This window comes from Myxine glutinosa, chromosome 6, assembly GCF_964187855.1.
Source record: "Myxine glutinosa chromosome 6, kmMyxGlut1.1, whole genome shotgun sequence".
NCBI lineage: Eukaryota > Metazoa > Chordata > Myxini > Myxiniformes > Myxinidae > Myxine > Myxine glutinosa.
This window is the reverse complement of record NC_136266.1, coordinates 58,710,879-58,733,817: the sequence shown is the minus strand read 5'-3', so window position 1 is coordinate 58,733,817 and position 22,939 is coordinate 58,710,879. Positions and strand designations below refer to the sequence as shown.

The 22,939-nt window shown below is 48.0% G+C and overlaps 1 protein-coding gene across 4 annotated transcripts in view; it reads right to left on the bottom strand.

Annotated features, from left to right (window-relative positions):
* Positions 1-22,939, bottom strand: part of LOC137429836 (WD repeat-containing protein 76) — a 216,844-nt gene that overhangs the window by 168,945 nt on the left and 24,960 nt on the right. For all 4 annotated transcript variants that reach the window (XM_068120130.2, XM_068120131.2, XM_068120133.2 and 1 more), the window contains exon 4: positions 17,481-17,533. In XM_068120130.2, the coding sequence (XP_067976231.2) occupies positions 17,481-17,533 (53 nt within the window). The remainder of the gene's footprint in view (positions 1-17,480; positions 17,534-22,939) is intronic.

The window sequence follows — 22,939 nt, the reverse complement described above, 5'->3', positions numbered from 1 at the left end:
CGAGAAATTAAACAAATGGGAGAGCAGATAGAGGAGGTAAAAATCGGGGTAGAAACCAAACTGGATGCTCAGAGGGATGAATTGGGACAGATGAGGGTGGCATCTACAAAAGAGATGGGGGAGATGAAGGAGGAGATACGACGGGGTGTGGGTGAGGAGGTCTCGGGGCTACGCGAGGAGGTAAAGCGAGGCGAAAAGCGTATAGATAAAGAGGTGAGAAATAATACGGCAAAGTTACAGAGGGGAATAGAAGATCTGACGGAGGAGGTGGAACAGCTGACAGAGGGACAAACGAAGTTAGTGGAGCAGGTTCAAAAGAACACTGCAGTACTCGGAGGGTTAAAGGCGACACAAAAAGAAATTAAAAACGAATTAATAGCGACACAGAGGCAATGTCAGATGGTACGGGAGGAACTGACAATGAGGGTGGAGGAGGTGACAGAGATAATGGAGACAAAGGACCGGCAGGTGAGGATGCACATAGAGACGGTCACGGTAGCCTTAGAGGATGAACTTGAGGAGACGCACCGAGAAATAAAAGAGGTTAAACAAAAATTAGAGGAAGTGGGAGAAGAGGTGAGTGAAATTAAGAAGGGACGGACAGAAACTAAGAGAGAAATCCAGGAGGAGGTAATGGAATATGTGCAAGGTCGGTGCTCAACTCATGATGTGATGCTCACTAACCAAATAAAAAGTTTGCAGGTGGCAAAGGAGGTGCGAAGACGAAGTACGGAGGTGAGTGGCAATGTATATGATGTGAGGAAAGCTTCAGTCGGCTTGGGGATTGGTTTGGATCCGGGTGTTCGTGAAAGGCCGTTGGTGAAGTGTGTGACAGGTCAGGTGTGCGAAAAAAAGGTGTGCGAGAATGTCCGACCATGGGGTGTGTGAGGAAAAAGTGCACGCCGAGGAGTGAGTGTGCCGTCAAGAGTGAGTTGGTCGAAGCGCGTGTGCGAGGGGTACATGGAAGCGCGGTGTGGTGAGTGTTACAGAGGATGTAACGAGAGAGTGTACACCTGTGGTGAGTGTTACAGAGGATGCAACGGGAGGGTGTGCGCGAGAAAGGTGTGTAACGGACGGGTGCATGAGGAAAGAGTGTGCCGTCGAGAGTAAGGGTGAGTGCGCTGTCAAGAGTGGAGGTGAGAGTAGTGAGAGTGAAACGGAGCGTGAGTTGGTTGTGACAGGTGAGCGAGAATGTACACCTGGAATGGAAGGATGCACACCTGGAATGGTAGAGCGTGTGTGGGAAGGCACATTTGAGTGGGTAGTGAGGCACGTGGTTGGGTGTGCGAATGAGAGCACACCTGTGATTGTCACAGAGGAAGTGACCGAGGAGGGGGCGCGAAGAGGTGTGTTGGTGAGGTGTGCGACCAACGAATGTGTGCCAAAGTGTTCGGTGGTCAGGTGTGTGACCAAGTCGGCGAGCGGAATGAGTGTACCGAGGTGTGTAAGGAGAGGTACGAGGAGAATGGGAACAGCTGCATGTATGAGCAAGAAAGGGGTAGCGTATGCTTGTAAGAATCCGGGTGAAGCGTCGACGGTAACCAGGCTAGAGGTTAGAACGACTTATAGCCGACTCGGGCCCTCGGTGCGCGTCGGGCAGCTTCGCGTGCCGCGAGAACCAGCGGGGATCCGAGCCACGGCGGGTTCGAAAGGACCGCCGTGCGCGATCCACGCTGGGCCTCGCGTGGAACGGCCGCGTCCGGGCTCCACGAGACGGAGCGGGCCGCCCGATAGGAAGGGTCGTCATGGCGACCACTTTCTATTGAGACGTGCCGGCAGGTCGAGATCGGGACATTGGATGGCTCCACGCCGAGGTGGTGCGTGGGATCTCGGCCCGGGTAAGCCCCCATCCCTGCCACGAATGCGGGACGTATCCAGCCGCTGGCACAAAAGAACCCGCGTTCATGGCTCGGCTGTACGAAGCCGAGCTTTCGAAGGAAATTGCGCACCGAGAGGATGTAATAAGTAGACGGGTGATGAGGATAGTGTTTTGGCCCCGAAATTAGAAAAAAAAGCAAAATTTGATGATGGTATGGGTAGAATTGGCAGTAAATGAAAAATTTTTGAATTGTTGGATTTGGACGAGCGAAATTGGTAGTGAGAGACCCCCGATGTGGAGGGATGGCAAATCCACCATCCCTCACAGGTGGGGCAAATGCGCAATAGCTTATGGGGTGTATGGCAGTGAAAACTAGCCCGGGTGGGTTAGGTTATATGGATAGGGCCCTAGAAGATGACATTAGGTGACGTTAAGCTTAGTTAGTGACTGATACCTGTAGTGGGGACGCAGGTAGATTAGTGTGGATTATAATGACGTGGGAGCGCAATAGTTTAAAGGGACGACTGGGAAGCGCAAGTTTCAGAGGGGAGTAGTTAGCTGAGATGATGCCGTGTGTGTGAGGATTGAACAGGTGAGAATGGAACAGGTGTGATTGCACAGGTGTGCAACTGAACAGGTGTGTGGAGCAGTGTATGAGGGAGCAGTGGTGATTGCGTGTTGTGTTGACCAAATGGTCCAGGAAGAAAGGAGGGTGCAGGTGGCACCAGGTGTGAGGGCACAGGTGTGCAACGACAGGTGAATGAAAGACAGGTGTATGGAATAAATGGTATGGAGTATTGGAATGGATGGTCGTGGAGTGAGTATGGTGGAAATTGTGGAGTGGAGTGGATGGTGCGAAGGTGTGAATGGGGGAAGAGTGGACCCCCATCACGGATACCCGGGGCGGGTAGTGTAAGTGTTAGGTAGAGGGTACAGGTAAATTGTGGTTGGATATTGGCATCTGTGGTGCGGGTGAAAGAATGGTCTTTGGATGGGTGCATTAGTGTTGTGGAAATGGCTGGGCGTGTAGCCTGTTAGTGTGTGTAGTTGGTTTGGGCACTCCACCACTGTGAGGATGTCGGCCAGGTGAGGCCGCAGGTGGGCTCTGGGAGCCGGTAGTAGTTGTTGTGGATGGGGCCCGAGGATCCGGAGGACGGACCCGGGTAGCCCAGTGCCAGAGGGCACCATGGGGTGACAGAGCCAGGGGAGGGGCTGTCCCCAGTTAGTTCGGTTAGGGTGAGGAGCTAGGTAAGCTCGGGTGGCAACTACAGTGGTGGAGGTGTGCAGGTGGGTAGACCTGTTGGGAGAGTTACACGTCGCGGCCCAGAAATTGTGCGAGGGCACCGGGAGATGAATCGGGGGAGTGAGACCCCAAATTGAGAAGCACCACAGTTGGTCAATGGGAATTGGTTATTAGAACCCATAGTGTAAGTTGGCCAATGGATTGGCAGGGAAAGACCCCGGGTAGTGTAAAGTGTGTTAAAGTCATTTAGAAAATAGTTAGGATGAAGGACCTCCTCGCACCATCTGCATCCACTCACCTGAGGTGACAGGTACTCCGCACCATGCCATGTTTTGATTATTTTTTATGATGCAAATGTTTGGATTGTGAGACGCATCATGACGTGGGTGTGACATTGTGCGTAATTCCATCTCTCCCTCCTTATGAGGATTGATGATGAATTGGTGATGGCAAATTTTGAAGTAGAGGGATTGTGGAGACGAATTTGGTATAGGGGAAATATGGGGAAGACGTGACAGTAGTGACGAATTTGTAAATGTGTAGATTTTTGTACATATGGGGTAAGGGCAAGGGTAGTGTAGGTGACAGGGGGTTGACGTACGGTAGGGACGAGCTTTCTCACTTCGCCCTCCGTACGCATTTCGCCTTGCATTGCCTTATTGATGTGTACCCTTGTGACCTTACCCCTCGCTCAATTGTCTTTCCCCTTTTGTCTCCCACATGACCTGTGCGCCGTTGGGCGCCGAGGGGAGCGTGCGTGGGTCGGCCATTGTGCGCCCGAAATTCCCAGAACCAGCTGTCTGCATCGATGCACCACATTATGGACCACATGTCTGTGGCCGAGCACCACCTATGGACCCCATGGGTTGGGGCATGGCCCCTCTGCTGGAACCGGCCATGAGGGCCCGAAATCTTGCTGGCGGACCTTGGCCACAGGGCACCGATGCCCCACAGGTGAACCACACATAGTCGGCCCTGTGGGCCATAAATAAAGCAAATAAAAAGGACACATTGGGCACACTTTATTGAAAATAGGCCGCCAGTAAGCAAAGCAAAAGAATGACAACATCTGGAAGAACAAATAATAATCACCAGCAGAGGGAGCCGAAGAGCAAGAGACACCTGCAGGGTTAGGGGTTGTTGAATTTATTTTTATTGAACATTCATTGAACAATGGTGACTGCACCGATTGGTGCTTGGGTGTGTATTGGTGCGTTTTTGGGTGCGTTCATGGTGCGTCGATGCAGAGCAGACTGTCTCCCCCCCAGAAAGAACAATTACAGGTCCTGGGTTAGTTTTGTAAATAAAAATAGCGTCATTGTAAATAATGCTTCCCACCGTCAGTGTATAGTTTGAAGACCATTCCGCAATTCGGTTAACTGTGGGCGTAAGTCTGTTAGGCAGGGTGCAATGGAGCAGCGGGACACATTTATTTATGTTTTAAAACTGTCGCACTCAGGGTCAGGTTAAAAGTAGAGGGAACTACACCTACGTGCCACACTAAGGTAAAAGTAATAGGCCCGGGACGTGCCTAAGGGGAGGAGGGTGCAGTGTTGTGGATATGAGAATGTTTTTTTATTTTGTTGTTGTGGTAAAATGTTGTTGTAAAAGGTTGTTGTAAAATATCACCCCTCCTCCCTCCGTTTGTGGTTGTATAAAGGTCAAAGGGCGTTTCCGTAGTTAGTCCATAAAACATACATGCAGGACACGATATATCTTTTTTGACAGTTATATCCTTATTATGTGTATTAGCGTAAGGCTGTGTCTTCCATTAATTGAAATACTCCATTGCACCAGTGAAAGAGAATAGACCCCCTTTCCTTCCCATCCCCAAAATCTCCATTCCATATTACATCCCCTCTCGTCACTGCTGAGCCCTCGATTCCCAATCACCTCCCCTCCAATAACCGCCATTGACCACGAGGCTCGAGTCAGGGAAGAAAGGCGTGTCTCCACCTCGTCAGAGGAAGAGGAGGGGCGTGCCCGCCCGTCGTCATCCAAGGCGGAGCCCGAGGGTCGCGCGACCAACCAGGGCCGAGATGAGCACCCCGATGGGCGTGTCCAAAACGCCGGGGGCGTAATCGCTGGAGGCGCTATAAAAGGCGCAAAACGGAAGTGGTCAGGAGGAGTTGGTGAGAGATGCACTCTGAGTTGGTCTGAGTCGGTTGGTCACAAAGGGTTGGTCTTGGTGAGAGAGGTCTGAGTTGGTCTGAGTTGGTCGTCAAGAGAGTGGTGGTAAAGAGTGAGGGACCAAGAAAGAGTTGAGGGTTTAGACGAGTGGGACGAGGCCTGGCAAGGCAAGTGGAGGCGGCAGCAGCAGCGACACCCGGCAGCCGCTTGGGGCCTGGGCGGCGGTTTGGAGCAGGGCCGAAAAGGAACGGCGGCTGCTAAACGCGCCGATCGTGCTGCATGACCCCCCTTTGGACCTCCCTCTCCCTCCAGCCCTCCACATCCTGCGATTCCTGCAATTCCCCGCGTGAGTCAGTGTCTTTTGTTTGTTCTGTCCTGGGATAAGTTAAGCCTGTAGATAAGCTAGTATTTGCACTGTGTCACCTGCGTCTCATGTGCCTGTAAATAAACGTGACTGCTTTCTTTTTGCTTGTGTGTAAATAGTCAATAAATTCAGTAGTATTTCCAAACCTTTCTTTGCCTTCGTTTTCCTCTTTGCATTCGTCGTTTTTGTCTTTTCCCCTCATTGGGCAGCTACGGTGCGATACGGCCAAAGTTCGGGTGGAATCGGGTAAGTTTGTTAGGTCGCGGTCACCAACCGCTCGGTCTATAACATCTAACCGCGATCTATAACAATATATATATATATATATATATATATATATATTGTTGCGGATATGGGACTTGGCCTCCATATCCGCTTGTAAATATTCCCCTATTTCCCCAATACTCCCCAACCCCCCATTCCCTAGTCCCATTGTCTGTAAACAACACTCTGTAGAACCGACCTTCCCCTTCTTCCCCCATTAAATGTCGTGCCCAGGTCCACCGCATCTCACGTAGACAACTTTCGGACCTCTTGCTAGTTATTCTTAGTCTATGTCAGTTAAGGACTCGTTTCCATTAATTCTGACTTCGTTGCACCAGAATGTGATTGTATGGCACCAGTAGTGAGTTTAGGACCTCCCCATACCTCCTCCCATCTTCCCCATGAAACAACAACTACAACAACGGCGTGCGGGGAGTGTGCGTCCTCACACCGGCTTGGTTAGCCGCCATTGACCATGCGCTCCGCCGGGGTTACCACGAAGGGGCTCACTGTCAGCTCCTCGTCAAGGGCGGAGCCCGGTAACCCCCCGCACCCAATAAGAAGGGCGGACCGATTCCATCTGGGGCGGAGCTAACGAGCCGAGGGCGTGTCACTCCCCGCCGGATATACGCAGCCTACAGGACGTGACGTCAGATGCGCCCCCAGCTTGGAAAGACAAGTCGCGACCTCCGAGCGCTGAGCGACCTCCCCGCATCTCTGGAACGGACCGGGTCGATTCTGTCCTTGAGCCAAGAGTGCACCTTGAGCCATCGACTACCCGCCTTCCTTGCCATCAATCCCCGTGTGAGTCAGTCTTGTCCCGTTTATCTGTCGTCTGTCGGGGCTAAGATAAGACCGTGTTTAAGTGCCCACCTTTCTATGCTGTCTCTCTTGTCTTTGTAATCTAACCTTCCGCAATATTATAACCTCCTCCGGAGGTCTTGAGAACCGTACCCCTGGTGTCGTGTCATTTTAACCCAGCCGTTGTGTCCTTTTCCTCAATTGATTTAGCGTAGCGCGACTCGGCCAACGTTCGAGTATAATCGGGTAAACTGTGCAGACGCGGCCATACCAAACCGCTCGGTAAACTAACATCCACAACCGCGTCTGTAACATTTGGTGTCAGGAGTGGGATTCAGACCTGGGACTAAATTTATTAGGCCCAAATTTTGGAACACCAATTGTACCATTAGGGTAACATTTTGGTGTTGGGAAGTAGAATTCGATCCGGAGCGCGTTTCCCGCGCTCGAAATTATAACGGCGAAATTTGATTTTGTTTTACGAAAATAAAAACCCGAATTTTGAAAGTCGCGCTATGGCAGACCAAGTCGGCTGGGTTCCGGTAGAGGAGAGTGAGGCAGGGTCGGTCCAGGACCAAATTGAGGGACGTGAGGAGAGCGAAGCAGCGAGGGTAGCAGACGCACAAAATGGCGCCTCGCTGGTCACGGCGACCGCGCCCGCGACCGTGGCAGCGCCCCTGGTGGATTCGAACCTTTTTATGTTGCAAATGAGGGCCCTTATGGAACGAATGGGAGACCAAATTGTGGGAATGAGGGCTGATAGTGAGCGGTTGGGAAACCAAATTGTGGGAATGAGGGCTGATAGTGAGCGATTAGAGGGCCAAATGGGGGCAATGAGGGACGAAGCGAGGGGTACCGGTGAGGGGTTAGACAACGGGATAAAAGAGGTAAAGAATGGGTTAACGGGGGTGGAAAACAGAATGGCTGCCCAGGAGAATCAGTTAGAGGGGGTGAAAAATGGGTTAGAGGAGTTAGAAAACAGAATGGAAGGCAAATTGAGGGACATGAGGGACCAAGCGGAAAGGGAAGTTAAACAAATGGGGCAGCAGATAGAGGGGGTCAGAATGGGGGTAGAAACCAAACTGGATGCTCACAGGGAGGAAATGGAGCAGATGAGGGTGGCATCTGGGCAGGAGATGCAAGTGATGGGAGAGGAGATCAGAAGAGGTGTGAGTGAGGTCGGAGGAGTGCGCGAGGAGGTGAGGCACTGTAAGGAGCACATGGAGAAGGAGGTGAGAAAGGGGACTGTAAAGTTACAAGGGGGCATAGAGGACCTGACGCAGGAGGTGGAGCAGCTGACGGAGGGACAAAAAGGATTAACGGAGCAGGTACAAAGGAACACTGCGGTATTAGGAGGGTTAAAGGCGACACAGAAAGAACTAAAAGATGACTCGATAGCGACGAAGAGGGAATGTCAGATGGTACGTGAGGGATTGACAACGAGGTTGGACGAGGTGATAGAGGTAATGGAGACGAAGGACCGGCAGGTGAGGACGCACATGGAAACGGTCAAGGTAGCCTTGGAGGACGAGCTTGAGGAGACGTACCGGGGAATAAAAGAGGTGAAGCAGAAATTAGAAGAAGTGGAAGAAGGGGTGAGCGAAATTAAGAAGCGACGGAGAGGGGATAAGAAAGAGATAAAAGAGGAGATAAAAGAATTGGTCCGAAGTCTGTGTTTGGATCGTGATGATGTGCTCATTAACCGGATGAGGGATTCGCAGGTGATGGAGGAGAAGCGAAGAGGAAGAGGACCCGGTGTAAGTGGTGACCAATATGGTCGTGCGTATGATGCGCCAGGGGATTTAATAAGCTTGGGGGTCGAGATGGACCCGGGTGTTCGTGAGAGGCCGTGGGTGAAGTGTGCGACAGGTCTGGTGTGCGAAAAAGGAGGTGTGCGAGAAAGTCCGACTCTGGGGTGTGTGAGGAAAAAGTGTGTGCCAAGGAGTGAGGGTGCTGGCGAGAGTGAGTCGGTCGTAGCGCGTGTGCGAGGGAGCACATGGAAGCGCGGTGTGGTGAGTGTTACAGAGGGTGTGACGGGAGAGTGTGCGCAAGAGTGTGCGCGAGAAAGGTGTGTGACGGACAGGTGCATGGGGAAAGAGTGCGCTGTCAAAGGCAAGGAAGAATGCACACCTGTGGTGAGTGTTACAGAGGGTGTAACGGGAGAGTGTGCGCGAGAAAGGTGTGTGACGGACAGGTGCATGAGGAAAGAGTGCGCTGTCAAGAGTAAGGGTGAGTGCGCTGTCAAGAATGGAGGTGAGAGTAGTGAGAGTGAGAAGGAGAGTGAGTTGGTTGTGACAGGTGAGAAAGGATGCACACCTGGAATGGTAGAGCGTGAGTGGGAATGCACGCTGGAATTGGTAGTGAGGCACGTGGTTGGGTGTGCGAATGAGAGCACACCTGTGATTGTCACAGAGGAGGTGACAGAGGAGGGGGCGCGAAGAGGTGTGTTGGTGAGGTGTGCGACCAACGAATGTGTGCCAAAGTGTTCGGTGGTCAGGTGTGTGACCAAGGCTGTGAGTGGAATGGGTGTACCTGGGTGTGTAAGGAAAGGTACGAGGAGCATGGAAACGGCTGGATGTGTGAGCAAGGAACGGGCTGCGGGGTGTAAGCGTCCAGGTGAAGCATCGACGGTAACCGGTTTAGAGGTTAGAGCGACTTTTAGCCGAATCGGGCCCTCGGTGCGTGCTGGGCCTCGCTTTGAACGGCCGCGTCCGTGCTCCACTAGGCGGAGCGGGCAGCCCGATAGAAAGGGTCGTCATGGCGACCACTTTTTGTTGAGGCAGTCCGGCAGGTCGAGATCGGGACATTGGATGGCTCCACGCCGAGATGGTGCGGCGTGGGATCTCGGCCCGGGTAAGCCCCCGTCCCTGCACCGAGTGCCGGACGCATCCAGCCGCTGGCACAGAACAACCCGCATTCATGGCTTGGCTTTACGAAGCCGGGCTTTGGACAGGAATTGGCGCACCGAGAGGCATTAGTGAGTAGACTGGGTGATGAGGTTAGTGTTTTGGACCCAAAATTAGAGAAAAACAAAATTTGATGATTGGCAAAGGAGTGGCAGTAGTGATTGGCAGATGATGGGTAGTGATTGGCAAATTTTTAATTTGTTGAAATTTGATGTGCAAAATTGGTAGTGAGCGATGGGCCCGGTGGGTAAGGATGGCATCCCTGCCACCCTTCCCATGGTGGGGCAAAGGAGCAATAGTTTATGGGGTGTATGGCAGTGAAAACTAGCCCGGGTGGGTTAGGTTATATTGATAGGGCCCTAGAAGATGACATTAGGTAACGTTAAGTTTAGTTAGTGACTGATACCTGTAGTGGGGACGCAGGTAGATTAGTGGGGATTATAATGACGAGGGAGTGCAATAGTTTAAAGGGACGACTGGGAAGCGCAAGTTTCAGAGGGGAGTAGTTAGATGAGATGATGCCGTGTGTGTGAGGATGGAACAGGTGTGATTGCACAGGTGTGCAACTGGACAGGTGTGTGGAGCAGTGTATGAGTAGTGAGTGTGGTGGATCAGCGCGAAGGCGCTTGGGGAGAGAAGGGTGCAGGTGGCACCAGGTGTGAGAGCACAGGTGTGCAGGTACAGGTGTGTGGAGAGAGTTGGAGTAAGTGGTACGGAGTGGTGTGCATGGTGCGAAGGTGTGGATGGGGGAAGAGTGGACCCCTTTCACGAGTACCCGGGGCGAGTAGTGTAAGTGTTAGGTAGAGGGTATAGGTAAATTGTGGGTGGATATTGGCATTTGTGGTGCGGTTGCAGAATGGTGTTGTGGATGGGTGCATTAGTGTTGTGGAAATGGCTGGGCGTGTAGCCTGTTAGTGTGTGTAGTTGGTTGGGCACTCCACCACTGTGAGGATGTCGGCCAGGTGAGGCCGCAGGTGGGCTCTGGGAGCTGGTAGAGTTGTGGATGGGGCCCGAGGATCCGGAGGACGGACCCGGGTAGCCCAGTGCCAGAGAGGGCACCGAGTGGGGAGAGCGCCAGAGGGCCTTCCCCAGGTAGTTAGGTTAGGGTGAGGAGCAGGTAAGCTCGGAGGCAACTGCAGTGGTGGGGGTGTGCAGGTGGGTAGACCCGCTGGGAGAGGTACACGCCACAGCCCAGAAATTGTGCGAGGGCACCGGGAGATGAATCGGGGGAGTGAGACCCCAATTGAAAAGCACCACAGTTTGGTCAATGGGAATTGGTTTTTAGAACCCATAGTGTAAGTGGGCCAATGGTTTGGCAGGAAAAAGACCCCGGGTAATGTAAAGTTGTTAAAGTCATTTAGGAAATAGTTAGGATTGATGAACCTGTCGCACCATACGCAGCCACTTACCTGTGGTGATGATGATGACTCCACACCTGTGTTTTCTTTGTTTTGTGTTGCAGGAAGTAAGAATTGCTGTGAGGATTTGTGAGACGCATCACGACGTAGATGAGACATTGGGGTGATTCCATCTCTCCCTCCCTAGGAGGGACTGATGATGAATTGGTGATAGCAAATTATGATGTTGAGTTGGAGATGGCAAATTTTGATGAGAGTTGAAAATGGCAAATTTGATTGGTTAGGAGGGAGAGAAGACGAATTTGGTTTATGGGAGGAACGGGGAAGACAGTAGGGACGTTTGTTGATTGGTAAAGTAGATGTTTATGGGTAGTGTTGTGTTTTGTGGATGCAGTAAGGGGTAAGGGAGGGGCCATGTAGGTTACCTGGTGGGGGGGGGGGGGCGTACGAGGAACGTACCTGTCTCACCTGGTTCCCATGTGCCCCCAGTGTGCATCATCTTGTATTGCGTGCACTTTTGCGCCCTTACCACCTTACTCACTTGTCTTCTTCTTTTGTCTCCCACCTCCGAGGATCTGGCTTTGGGGCAGAGAGAGAGGAGAGAGAGGAGAGAGAGGTGCTGGCTCCGCAGTTGTGGGCCTGCACTTTCGCTGCTTGCTGCCTGGATCGATACACCATATGGACCGCAATTTTGGTGGCCACCCACAATGGACCGCAGTTCTTTTGCGGCCAAGCACCACCCATTGATGGACCTCTGGGTCAACGTGGCACCTATGCCAAACAGGTGAACCAGTAATAGTTGGCCCCCTTGACGGCCACAATAAAGAAATGGACGCGGTTGGCGCCTTTCTTTATTTCTAGGGAAGCAAGAAGGCCAAGTGCACCACACGAAGAGCAAGAGACACCTGCAGGGTTAGGGGTTGTTGTTTTTATTTTAATGAACAATGGTGACTGCACCGATTGGTGCTTGGAAGGGGTGCTCTGCACATTATTAAAGGCCGTAAGGCCACAGAGCACTCGTGGGTTGGTGTATCGATGCTGGCATGCGTGCTCTCTCTATGCATAACATCTGCATGTGTTCCTCCAAAAACAGGTCCTGGATCGTAGTGTAAATATCAGCGTAGTCTTATGTAAATAATGCTCCCTACCGGCTGTATGTTTAGTTTGAGAATTCTTTCCGCGATTCGGTTATCCTGTGGGTGTGTTTCTGTGAGGAGAAGGGTGCAACGTCGCAGGGGGACATATTTACTCATTTGTGAATATCTGTAAAACTGTCGCACTCAGGGTAGAGTTAATAGTAGAGGGAACTACATCTGAGTGCCACACTAAAATAGGTAAAAATTTATCGGGTCGGGACGCCCCGAGGGTAGAGAAGGGTGCAATGTTGCGGATATGGGACTTGGCCTCCATATCCGCTTGTAAATATTCCCCTATTTCCCCAATACTCCCCAACTATCCCCAATCCCCCATTCCCTAGTCCCATTGTCTGTAAACAACACTCTGTAGAACCGACCTTCCCCTTCTTCCCCCATTAAATGTCGTGCCCAGGTCCACCGCATCTCACGTAGACAACTTTCGGACCTCTTGCTAGTTATTCTTAGTCTATGTCAGTTAAGGACTCGTTTCCATTAATTCTGACTCTTCGTTGCACCAGAATGTGATTGTATGGCACCAGTAGTGAGTTTAGGACCTCCCCATACCTCCTCCCATCTTCCCCATGAAACAACAACTACAACAACGGCGTGCGGGGAGTGTGCGTCCTCACACCGGCTTGGTTAGCCGCCATTGACCATGCGCTCCGACGGGGTTACCACGAAGGGGCTCACTGTCAGCTCCTCGTCAAGGGCGGAGCCCGGTAACCCCCCGCACCCAATAAGAAGGGCGGACCGATTCCATCTGGGGCGGAGCTAACGAGCCGAGGGCGTGTCACTCCCCGCCGGATATACGCAGCCTACCGGACGTGACGTCAGATGCGCCCCCAGCTTGGAAAGACAAGTCGCGACCTCGAGCGCTGAGCGACCTCCCCGCATCTCTGGACCGGACCGGGTCGATTCTGTCCTTGAGCCAAGAGTGCACCTTGAGCCATCGACTACCCGCCTTCCTTGCCATCAATCCCCGTGTGAGTCAGTCTTGTCCCGTTTATCTGTCGTCTGTCGGGGCTAAGATAAGACGGTGTTTAAGTGCCCACCTTTCTATGCTGTCTCTCTTGTCTTTGTAATCTAACCTTCCGCAATATTATAACCTCCTCCGGAGGTCTTGAGAACCGTACCCCTGGTGTCGTGTCATTTTAACCCAGCCGTTGTGTCCTTTTCCTCAATTGATTTAGCGTAGCGCGACTCGGCCAACGTTCGAGTATAATCGGGTAAACTGTGCAGACGCGGCCATACCAAACCGCTCGGTAAACTAACATCCACAACCGCGTCTGTAACAATATACATATACATACACACACACACACACACACACACACACACACACACACACACACACACACACACACACACACACACACACACACACACACACACACACACACACACACACACATTAGGGTGGCCTGAAAAATCAAGTTTTTGAATTTTATATCGCACACCCTAGATGAAAAAAAAATCGCACAGTAAAAATCTAGGGCAATCCAACAAGAGTAAATTTAATTCAACTCAGCTTTTAATTGCGAAATGGGCCCAGCCCGGCCGATGCGGCCTCGACCGGCCTTGCCACCTAGCCTATAACCTTCCCGGGGCCTGTCCCAACATTTTTAGTTCTTTTTGAATGAATTTACTACTATAATTCAGCTTTTACCCGCGGCCGTAGACGATCGACTACTATAATTCAGCTCAGCTTTTGATTGTGAAATGGACCCGGCCCGGCCGAGGTGGGCCTCGACCGGTCTCGCCACCTAGCCCAAAACCTTCCCGGGGCCCGTCCCGACATTTTTTGTATTAGAGGTTTCCTCCTATCTTTCACCGTTCAGTAGATTAGCTTGCGCAGACAAACAAACATACAAACAAAAACTTTTTTTTATATACAGCAATACCCCGGCCTACGTCATTAATTGGTTCCATAAGCCGTGACGTAACTCGGTTTTTGACGTAAACCGGGCGTAATGCCTTAAAATGAAGACAAACACCGTAAAACTGGAGTAAATAACTCGCGAAAGTATATAGCTATCGCTAAACCTTAAAGAACACCAAAACACATTTTAGTCATATTTTTTAATGAGTAATGAACACAATTAATAAATGCATTTGTAAAGAATCATAAATAAAATTTATAAAATTATGTTATTCACCTTAAGCTTGGCGTCTCTTCTGAACACAAAAAACACATTTTAGCCACATTTTTTAAAGAGTAATGAACACTATATGCGGGGCTTCTTCGGCGACTCATCAAAACTAGTTGAGGCCTTGCGTTTCTCAACATTAAGTAGAAACTGATCCAAAGTCCCTTGAATTGTGCGCTTCTTCTTCTCAGTTAAGATGGTCCTATACGGGAGCAAAAGGTCGCTGGTGCCATTCATCATTTTTGCGAAATGCTCGGCGTTTGGGTCTTGTGCCTCAAATATTGCAAGACACTTGGAGAGGTGATAAAAACCTTTCTGCATTTCGACTACGGTGAATTTCCTTGGCTCTGGTTCTGGAAGCTCATCCTCTTCGCGGCGCTCTTCCTTCAACGCCATTAAGTCCTCATTAGTTAAAGGCTGCTTGTCTGCCTCGATCAAACCGTCGAAATCCTCCTCCTCCAACTCCATGTCAGCGCTGAGGGAAACCAAGTTTTTAAGACACAGCCTTGACTGGCGCATCAAACCCCGTGAAATCATTAACAAGGTGGGGGCACAAACGCTTCCACACCCCATTCATCGCCGACTGCGTAACCTCCAACCATGCAGCATTGATGTTAAGCAATGCCTGGTAGATGTTATAGTTTTTCCAAAACTGCCGGATGTTGATGCCTTCCTCCTCCGACGTTGCATCGACAGCCTGACGAAGAGTGCGGCGGAGATAGTAGTGCTTAAAAAGCGCTATCACACCCTGGTCCATAGGCTGGATGAGCGATGTGGTGTTGGGTGGCAAGTACACCACCTTCATATTGGGGTCGAAACCACCAAGGTTAGTGGGATGGCCAGGTGCATTGTCCAAAATCAGCAGCAATTTAAATTGAATTTTCTTCTCTCGACAATAGCTCTTGACAGCCGGGATGAAATGATTGATGATCATTTTAATCACAATTGATGATCGTGGTGATCATGAAGATGATGAATTGATGGATTGATGAATTAATTATCACAAAGCAAGCACGCGACCACAGCACAGGACAAAATGCACATGGTGTCGCCTTTGTTTTGAATGAGAACCAGCAGCTACGTGTACGTAATACTGTATGTACATTTTAAAAATATTTTTAATGTGCTTTTTATTGTATTTAAAATTATTTTTCAGCTTCTTTTATTGTTAATTTTTATGTAATATTTTATTTATTTTAAATATATTTTTAAGGAAAAATTTAAAAATTTCACGTCCTCCTATTATGATGTAGGAGTGACGTAAAGTCGCACATAATGACGTTTGCTGAACTGAAATTTCCTCTACAAGAGTGGCGTAAAGTCGGATTTGATGTCGGTCGAAATGGCGTAAAACGGGGTATTGCTGTATATATACACAAAGAATTAAGTTAAGCACCCCCCCCCGTTTTTTTACAACCTCGCACATTACAAGTTTGTTGTCGTCAAAACAGTGTAATATACCCATGATATTGCTATATTTTCTGGAGAAGTGATATTATGGTCACATAAAAACATAACAATCATGCCGTTTTCAATATTTTATTCTGAATAATTTAAGGTGAAATTTTTTGGGAATTTTAGGCATATTTTCACCTCAATTTAAGTATGGAGCTATAGGTCCATCACGGACAGTGTGGATGACGTTTATGTTTTCTAACGTACAGTCATTGTTCTGAGAAGACCTCTAGCGATCTTTGCGTCAATAACGTGTGTAGGACCCACGTGATCGGATCACTGACTCAACCCTACGTCTCATAGACCCTGTAAGCCGTCGTATGCGTTGCTGTGGCAGGTTGTTCCATTCCCCATGTAATGCACGTTCCAATTCATCCAGATTGGCTATTGGAGGGACCATCTTCGCAATTTGTCGTCCCAACATGTCCCAAACGTGCTCGAGGGGGTTCAGGTCAGGACTGTACGCAGGCCAGGGGATGGTTGTCACAGCACCTTGGACCTGATAACTGTGCGAGGTAACCTCAACGGAGAGCGATATGCCGAGGAAATCCTGAATACCACCGTAATCCCGCACTTCGATGACCACACCCTCGCCAGCAGACCCATCTTCATGGATGACAACGCCAGGCCTCACCATGCGAGACGCGTCCGAGCCTTGCTGGAGCAAGGTGCTGTGACAACCATCCCCTGGCCTGCGTACAGTCCTGACCTGAACCCCCTCGAGCACGTTTGGGACATGTTGGGACGACAAATTGCGAAGATGGTCCCTCCAATAGCCAATCTGGATGAATTGGAACGTGCATTACATCGGGAATGGAACAACCTGCCACAGCAACGCATACGACGGCTTACAGGGTCTATGAGACGTAGGGTTGAGTCAGTGATCCGATCACGTGGGTCCTACACACGTTATTGACGCAAAGATCGCTAGAGGTCTTCTCAGAACAATGACTGTACGTTAGAAAACATAAACGTCATCCACACTGTCCGTGATGGACCTATAGCTCCATACTTAAATTGAGGTGAAAATATGCCTAAAATTCCCAAAAAATTTCACCTTAAATTATTCAGAATAAAATATTGAAAACGGCATGATTGTTATGTTTTTATGTGACCATAATATCACTTCTCCAGAAAATATAGCAATATCATGGGTATATTACACTGTTTTGACGACAACAAACTTGTAATGTGCGAGGTTGTAAAAAAACGGGGGGGGGTGCTTAACTTAATTCTTTGTGTATAGATAAACAACCTGAACAAAGCTTCAGCAGGAACATCATAATCATGCATATGGCAAGAAGAAATATGCGATGGACATTTATGAAGTTTTCAGAATGAGATACAATAATTTTAAGGCATGCCAATTTATTTAATCAATCAAGATTGTCACTTCACTTAAATGTACTTGCTCCAATCCTCTTTCAAATAGTCTAGGCCTGTAAACCTTTTTTTTTTTTTTTTTGAGGTTGTACCTCCAGTCACATCTTGGTTGCTTCTGTCAGTTACTAGTTGTGCACAGATGAAGGCAACCATGTGTTGTGGACGTTTTTGGAGCTGTTACATTCTCTGCATAAAAATTGACACATTGATGCTCAATTTTAGGAGGATCCATAATTATATGACATAGGAAACATCTGAATTATACCGTAAAACAAAAAAGGCAGATTAAAGAAACCAATGGCATACAAGCATGCAAGTTTATGAAGAGAAAAATTACGGTTCAAGGTGTGCCAATAAATACTCAGTTCCTCCAACCTTTTGAATGCTCATGTGGGGAGAAGTGAATGCTGCTCTCAAGGGTTTAACCGACATGATAAACAAAGAAGAATGTTTGGAGATAAAACTTGGGCTCACCGTTTTGACGTTGGACGCGATTGATTTAGAAGATTACGAAAGCCTTGGGCAGTCTGCAAGTAAAATAAGGCAGAATAACACACAATCATCTTGGGGGAAAAAAAAAAGGAGAAAAATTGAAAAGATGGCACTGCAGCTTTGAGGCTTCAAGGATCAATAATCTATCTATAATTCCAGTAATCTGTGTGTGTGTGTGTGTGTGTGTGTGTGTGTGTGTGTGTGTGTGTGTGTGTGTGTGTGTGTGTGTGTGTGTGTGTGCGTGTGTATGTCTGTGACCGCTGTTTCTCGACAACCACGGGTCCGATATACTTTAAACTTGCCAGGTATCTTGCTGGGGACCTGAGGATGTGCCTTTTCAAGGTTTCATATTAATCGGACAAGTAGTTACCGAGCTATGGCGATTTAGCCGTTCGCCGTTCGCTTTGGCTTTGCGAATGGACCGAACCATTTCATGTAAATAGAGGGGGGGGTTCTACCGTACTCGCAAGCCGTTCGCTTTGGCTTTGCGAATGGACCAAACCATTTCATGTAAATAGAGGGGGGGGATTGTCACCGTATTCGCAAGCCGTTCGCTTTGGCTTTGCGAATGGACCAAACCATTTCATGTAAATAGAGGGGGGGGATATAATTTTAGATATATATATAGTACGGGCATGCCCTAGTAAACATAAGGGCAATACCCATAGCACTCACCTGGTAGAATAAACGGTATACTGCACCAGACTAAGGGTATTTTAAACCAATTTCAATGGTTGCTAGAAGACAGGGCAGCATGTACAATCATACTAACATAATCATAAGACTTTAAATAAACAGACAAAAAAAAAAAAAAACTATTTTGGGGGGGAAACCCCCTCCCCCTCACCCCAACCCCATATACCGACTAAGACTCCAATTTTTCTAAAGCATTGAACAAACATTGGTATATCATGGGTGATTAAGGTTGTGGTGAAGTTTCATCGAAATTTTGTGTGTAGTCTGAGAAGAAAGCAAATACTACTTTGGGGGGCAACCCCCCACCCCAAACCCCCCACCCCAAACCCCCCACACAGACCTCCAAAAAGGCAGTTTTTTTAAATGCCGTGAACAAACATTTGTACAGCATGGGTGGTGAATGTTGTGGTCATGTTTCATCAAAATTGTGTGTGTATTTTCAGAAAAGAAAGCAAATACCTATTTTTGGCGATCAAACCTGGACCCACTTTGACTACCCATAGACCCCCTTCGGCTTTGATTTTCTTCGTGCCGTGAACAAACTTTGGTACATCACGGGTGATGAAGGTTGTGGTCAAGTTTCATCGAAATAGTGTGTGTAGTTTGAGGAAAAAGCAAAATTCCTATTCTGGGGCGTTAAACCTGGATCCACTTTGACCCAGGTAAACCCCCTTAAACCCAGATTTTTTTTTTTAATGCCGTGAACAAACTTTAGTCACAACACAACACATATAATTTGTGCCAAATTTGGTCGCAATCACATCAGCAGTGCCGGAGAAGTTTCAAGTGTTTACCGACTGACAGACTGATAAACAGCTTTACTGTAATACACGTACTAAAATGCTAAAGATAACAATGACATCCAATCTGAAAATAAGCCAATTCGGGTTTACAGCAACAGGAGACCTCAGTGTCAAGCCAACCTTCCTTAAGCTCCTGCATTTGAATAGAAGGTTAGCCTCAAGGGATGATCACTAGTCTTTGAGCGGTCGCATCTGGGTTTGATTCTCGGCCCAGCTGTACACAGTCATTCTGGTGTTTCACAGGCACGACGAGGCATCATCAATGATCCATGCGTGTGTGTCATCCCTCGGATTGACGTCAAACTGAGCGTCTTGTCAGCCCACATTCGTTGGTTGACGTTGAAGACCCCCCATGATGTCCTTCACGAAGAGTTGGTGAGCTATCACTGGCACATTGGGCATATGCAAAATTCCTGCATAAAAGTGACCGATCAGAACGAAGCATTAAGCTTTGCACACTCATCCCTGGGTGTGTAACAAATTAAATCAGAAGGAGGGCCTCCAAATATTATGCCTCCGATGGCAAAACAGCTTCAGAGAAACCCCTCTGAGCTGAAAAGGTTATGATCTTTGGTCTGCAACTGGGATTCTAATCATGGCGATCAATCATGAGCTGACATGCATCGTGCTAAGTTTATACAGAACCAATACAGTGACCTGATGGCTGTCTCTCGTTCGTGAGATGAGATTCCTTCAGGAAGGAGTATGCAGTACTACCGGACGGATGTTACATTACCTCACACAAAGGCTTCGTCTTGTCTGGCAATGAAGAAATCAGTCAGTATTCCAAAACGCCATCTCAATATGGAAGATATCAACGTATGCGTGCTCTCAATGAGTTGGAGTTAAGTCAGGCAATGACCTCCCATTCATCCCAGTTTGGCAAGAGTGCATATCAGCTGATCAATAGCTGTAACATGTATGCATCCACGATTTAAGCGATTTGTGCTCTACCTCCAAATGTCCATACTGTACTTCACCATGGAGATCATTGCAGCTTTGTTATGAAGAAGAGATAATAAAACGTCGAGTGAAGCTGGGGATTTTCAGTTTTGAGCAGCTGCAAAATGTGAAAAACAGCCCAAGCAATGTAATCATCTTTCTCAAGTGGTTCTTTACCTCTGCCACCGATGGTGGCGGGAGGTTGTGTTTTCACCCCTGTTTGTTTATCTGTCTGAATGTGAACAAGATATCTCAAAAAGTTATGGATAGATTCAGACGAAGTTTGGTGGATATGTTGGGTGTGTGACAAGGATAAATAGATTAGATTTTGGTGAAGATCTGGATACTCGAAATTTTAAAGCAATTCTTCACCATTGAGAGATAGGGCCAAAAACGATATATAGCACTATATTTCAATGGGTTATGCCAAAACTTGGAGAGTTGGACCGGTGACAAGAGCAAGCTGATGCAGATCCAGCTCATCAGTGGGATACAAAACAGACTGTTCAGCTTTGCGGAGGTACATATGCACTCTACCGAGTGCTGTTCTAGTTGGCGATGTGTTTAACAGCCTCTTCGGCCCAGCACTCGCAGACAAATGGCTCCCTTCAGATGACCTTGGATATCAATATTACTGGCTTCTGGGAAAACCAGCACTTCCATCATGCAAAAAACTGCGGGAACAATAATGCAGCTAACCGGTAACACAAGGTTTCTTGGAGGAAGTGCGAGTGGGTATGGTAATCGAGTCCCTAGAAGAACCACAACATGCGACATTGGCAAGTTCGCATATACCTATACAAGTACTACGAAAACACCCTGAGATGCTGTCAAAGAAGGGTTGTGATCAATATTATCCACGGCTACCACTGTGAAGAGGAACTTTCGCAGCTGAATGGGCCATACTAAGCCCTCCTTCTTAAAGCACTGACAAACAGAAGTAGCTAGCCAGGTCTTCACCTTGACGCAGTTGTACCAGACACCTATTTTGAAGATATACAGCTGGCTCACACTTTTTGTTTCCAGTCTTTGCGTGGATATACAAGGCCAAATACAAACAGAAAGGAGTGTGCGATCCTTGCAATGTTATTCCTTGATAGTTGTCGAAGAATTGTTCTCAATGTTAAATAGAATAAGCCGTTATGTGGTCAAACTGTCTCGAGTAAATTATGCCTTGACGCTTCAGATTGTGCCTAAACAACATGGACACCAATATTTATGGGTACAAACCGAATGACAGCAGATAGGAAAACTGTTGTGGAATTGAGGTCATCCTGGAGCTCCTGTAGATCCTGGATTGTATTGGATGTGCTGTTATCACTCTTTTGCACATCTCAAGCATGTTCAATAGGGTTGAGGGCAGGAAATCTCACGCAAGTCCAACCGTGCCCACATGTGGAGCACAAGCCATGGAAAAATCTTCAATACCTATATTTTTGAAACGTACAGCAGCAACAAATTTCCAAAAAGTTTTCTCCACAGCCTAGCACACTTGTCAGTATAATGAAGATTAAAAAGATCCGAGCTGTTTGTTGTAGAGGATTACTGTCCAATCATCGACATCCTAGAGATGACTCGTAGCCCATTTAAATGCTCCCGCTGGTGTTAGGGTGTCAGAGAAACACATATCAAGGCCCCTTAGACTCTTATACCAGCCTCAAGAACTACTCGTACAAGTCCTAACCTGTTACGCTTCTCGGCATTTTGGCTGAGAGACCGATCGACCTGGCAGGAGTAATGCCCTGCTGGTGGATTAAGGGGTCTTACTCCTATTAAGGGGAGTGGTCCCAATTGTATGACCATGCATTGTGGCCCTTCGGGGGCATGATGCATGCGTTTGAATGACCATGCGCTTCCCCCTCGGGGTTGAGGCGCATGTGTATTGTTATGGGGACAGCCTTGTTGACGTTGTGCCTTGACCATGGGGTCAAGGTGCATGTCCGAGGCTGTTCAAATGTTTGGACTTTTTACCTTTTTCCATTGTAAAAAAGGCAGGCCTTCAGGCGGGCCCTAAACGTCTGTTATGATTTTAAAGTAATTTTTTCAATTGAGAATATTTTAAAACATTACAAGCATAACAATGCACTCTCAAAGGCTTGTGACCATTCTGCACTCAGTTCTCTGCTCTCTCCTGACAATGCTACTCAAATGGTATCAATCCCACAAGCAGGAGCTCAAACTTTGAGACATTTAATAAATGAGCAATGTCATATTAAGTTGCCACATCTGAAAGCATTCTGATACCCTTTATAGCATAGTAATTACTTGGCCAATTTGACACGACCAAAGTCATTACATTCATGCCTACTTATCACCATTTCTAACAATCACCATTCACAACAAGCATGTTAACTGTACAAATTGTTGCATGTACACCTCGGCTTTAAAGGTAGTTAGTAGGGGGGTCACAAAAAAAAAAAAAAAAATACGTGTGTGTATATATACAGACTTGGCATTTAATATGGAATATATTTTTTGTGGGGGTGAACTTACTTTTCAAGACATCTTAGAACCAAAAGTTCATTGGAATTATGTTGAAATTATTCTAGATTTTGTTAATGTGACGTTTAAAAGAAACAAAAACCACATTTGACATTTCGAAACAAATAAATTGATCCTTGAAAGTGATGTAAACTGATATCGAACTCAATTCATGGACAGTACTGTGCTAAACTTTTGTACGTTTTCCAGAAGTATCTCTTTATTTTGCACATTAGCCAAAAACATTTTTAACAAAAACAAAAGTTAAATTACGACTGGGATTACGGACAGTAAAATTACAGTTCAGTACTTCGTGTAACCCCCACGAGCATTCAGGAGAGCATGAACACGTTGAGGCATGCTGTTCACGAGATTTGCCAAGGTTTGGACAGGAATCGCTTGCCATGCAGTGACAATAAGCTGCTGCAATTCACGCACAGAGGTAGGCTGCGGGTCCAAGTGGTCGATTTGACGCGTTAATTCTGCCCACAAGTTCTCTATCGGATTCATATCCGGGGA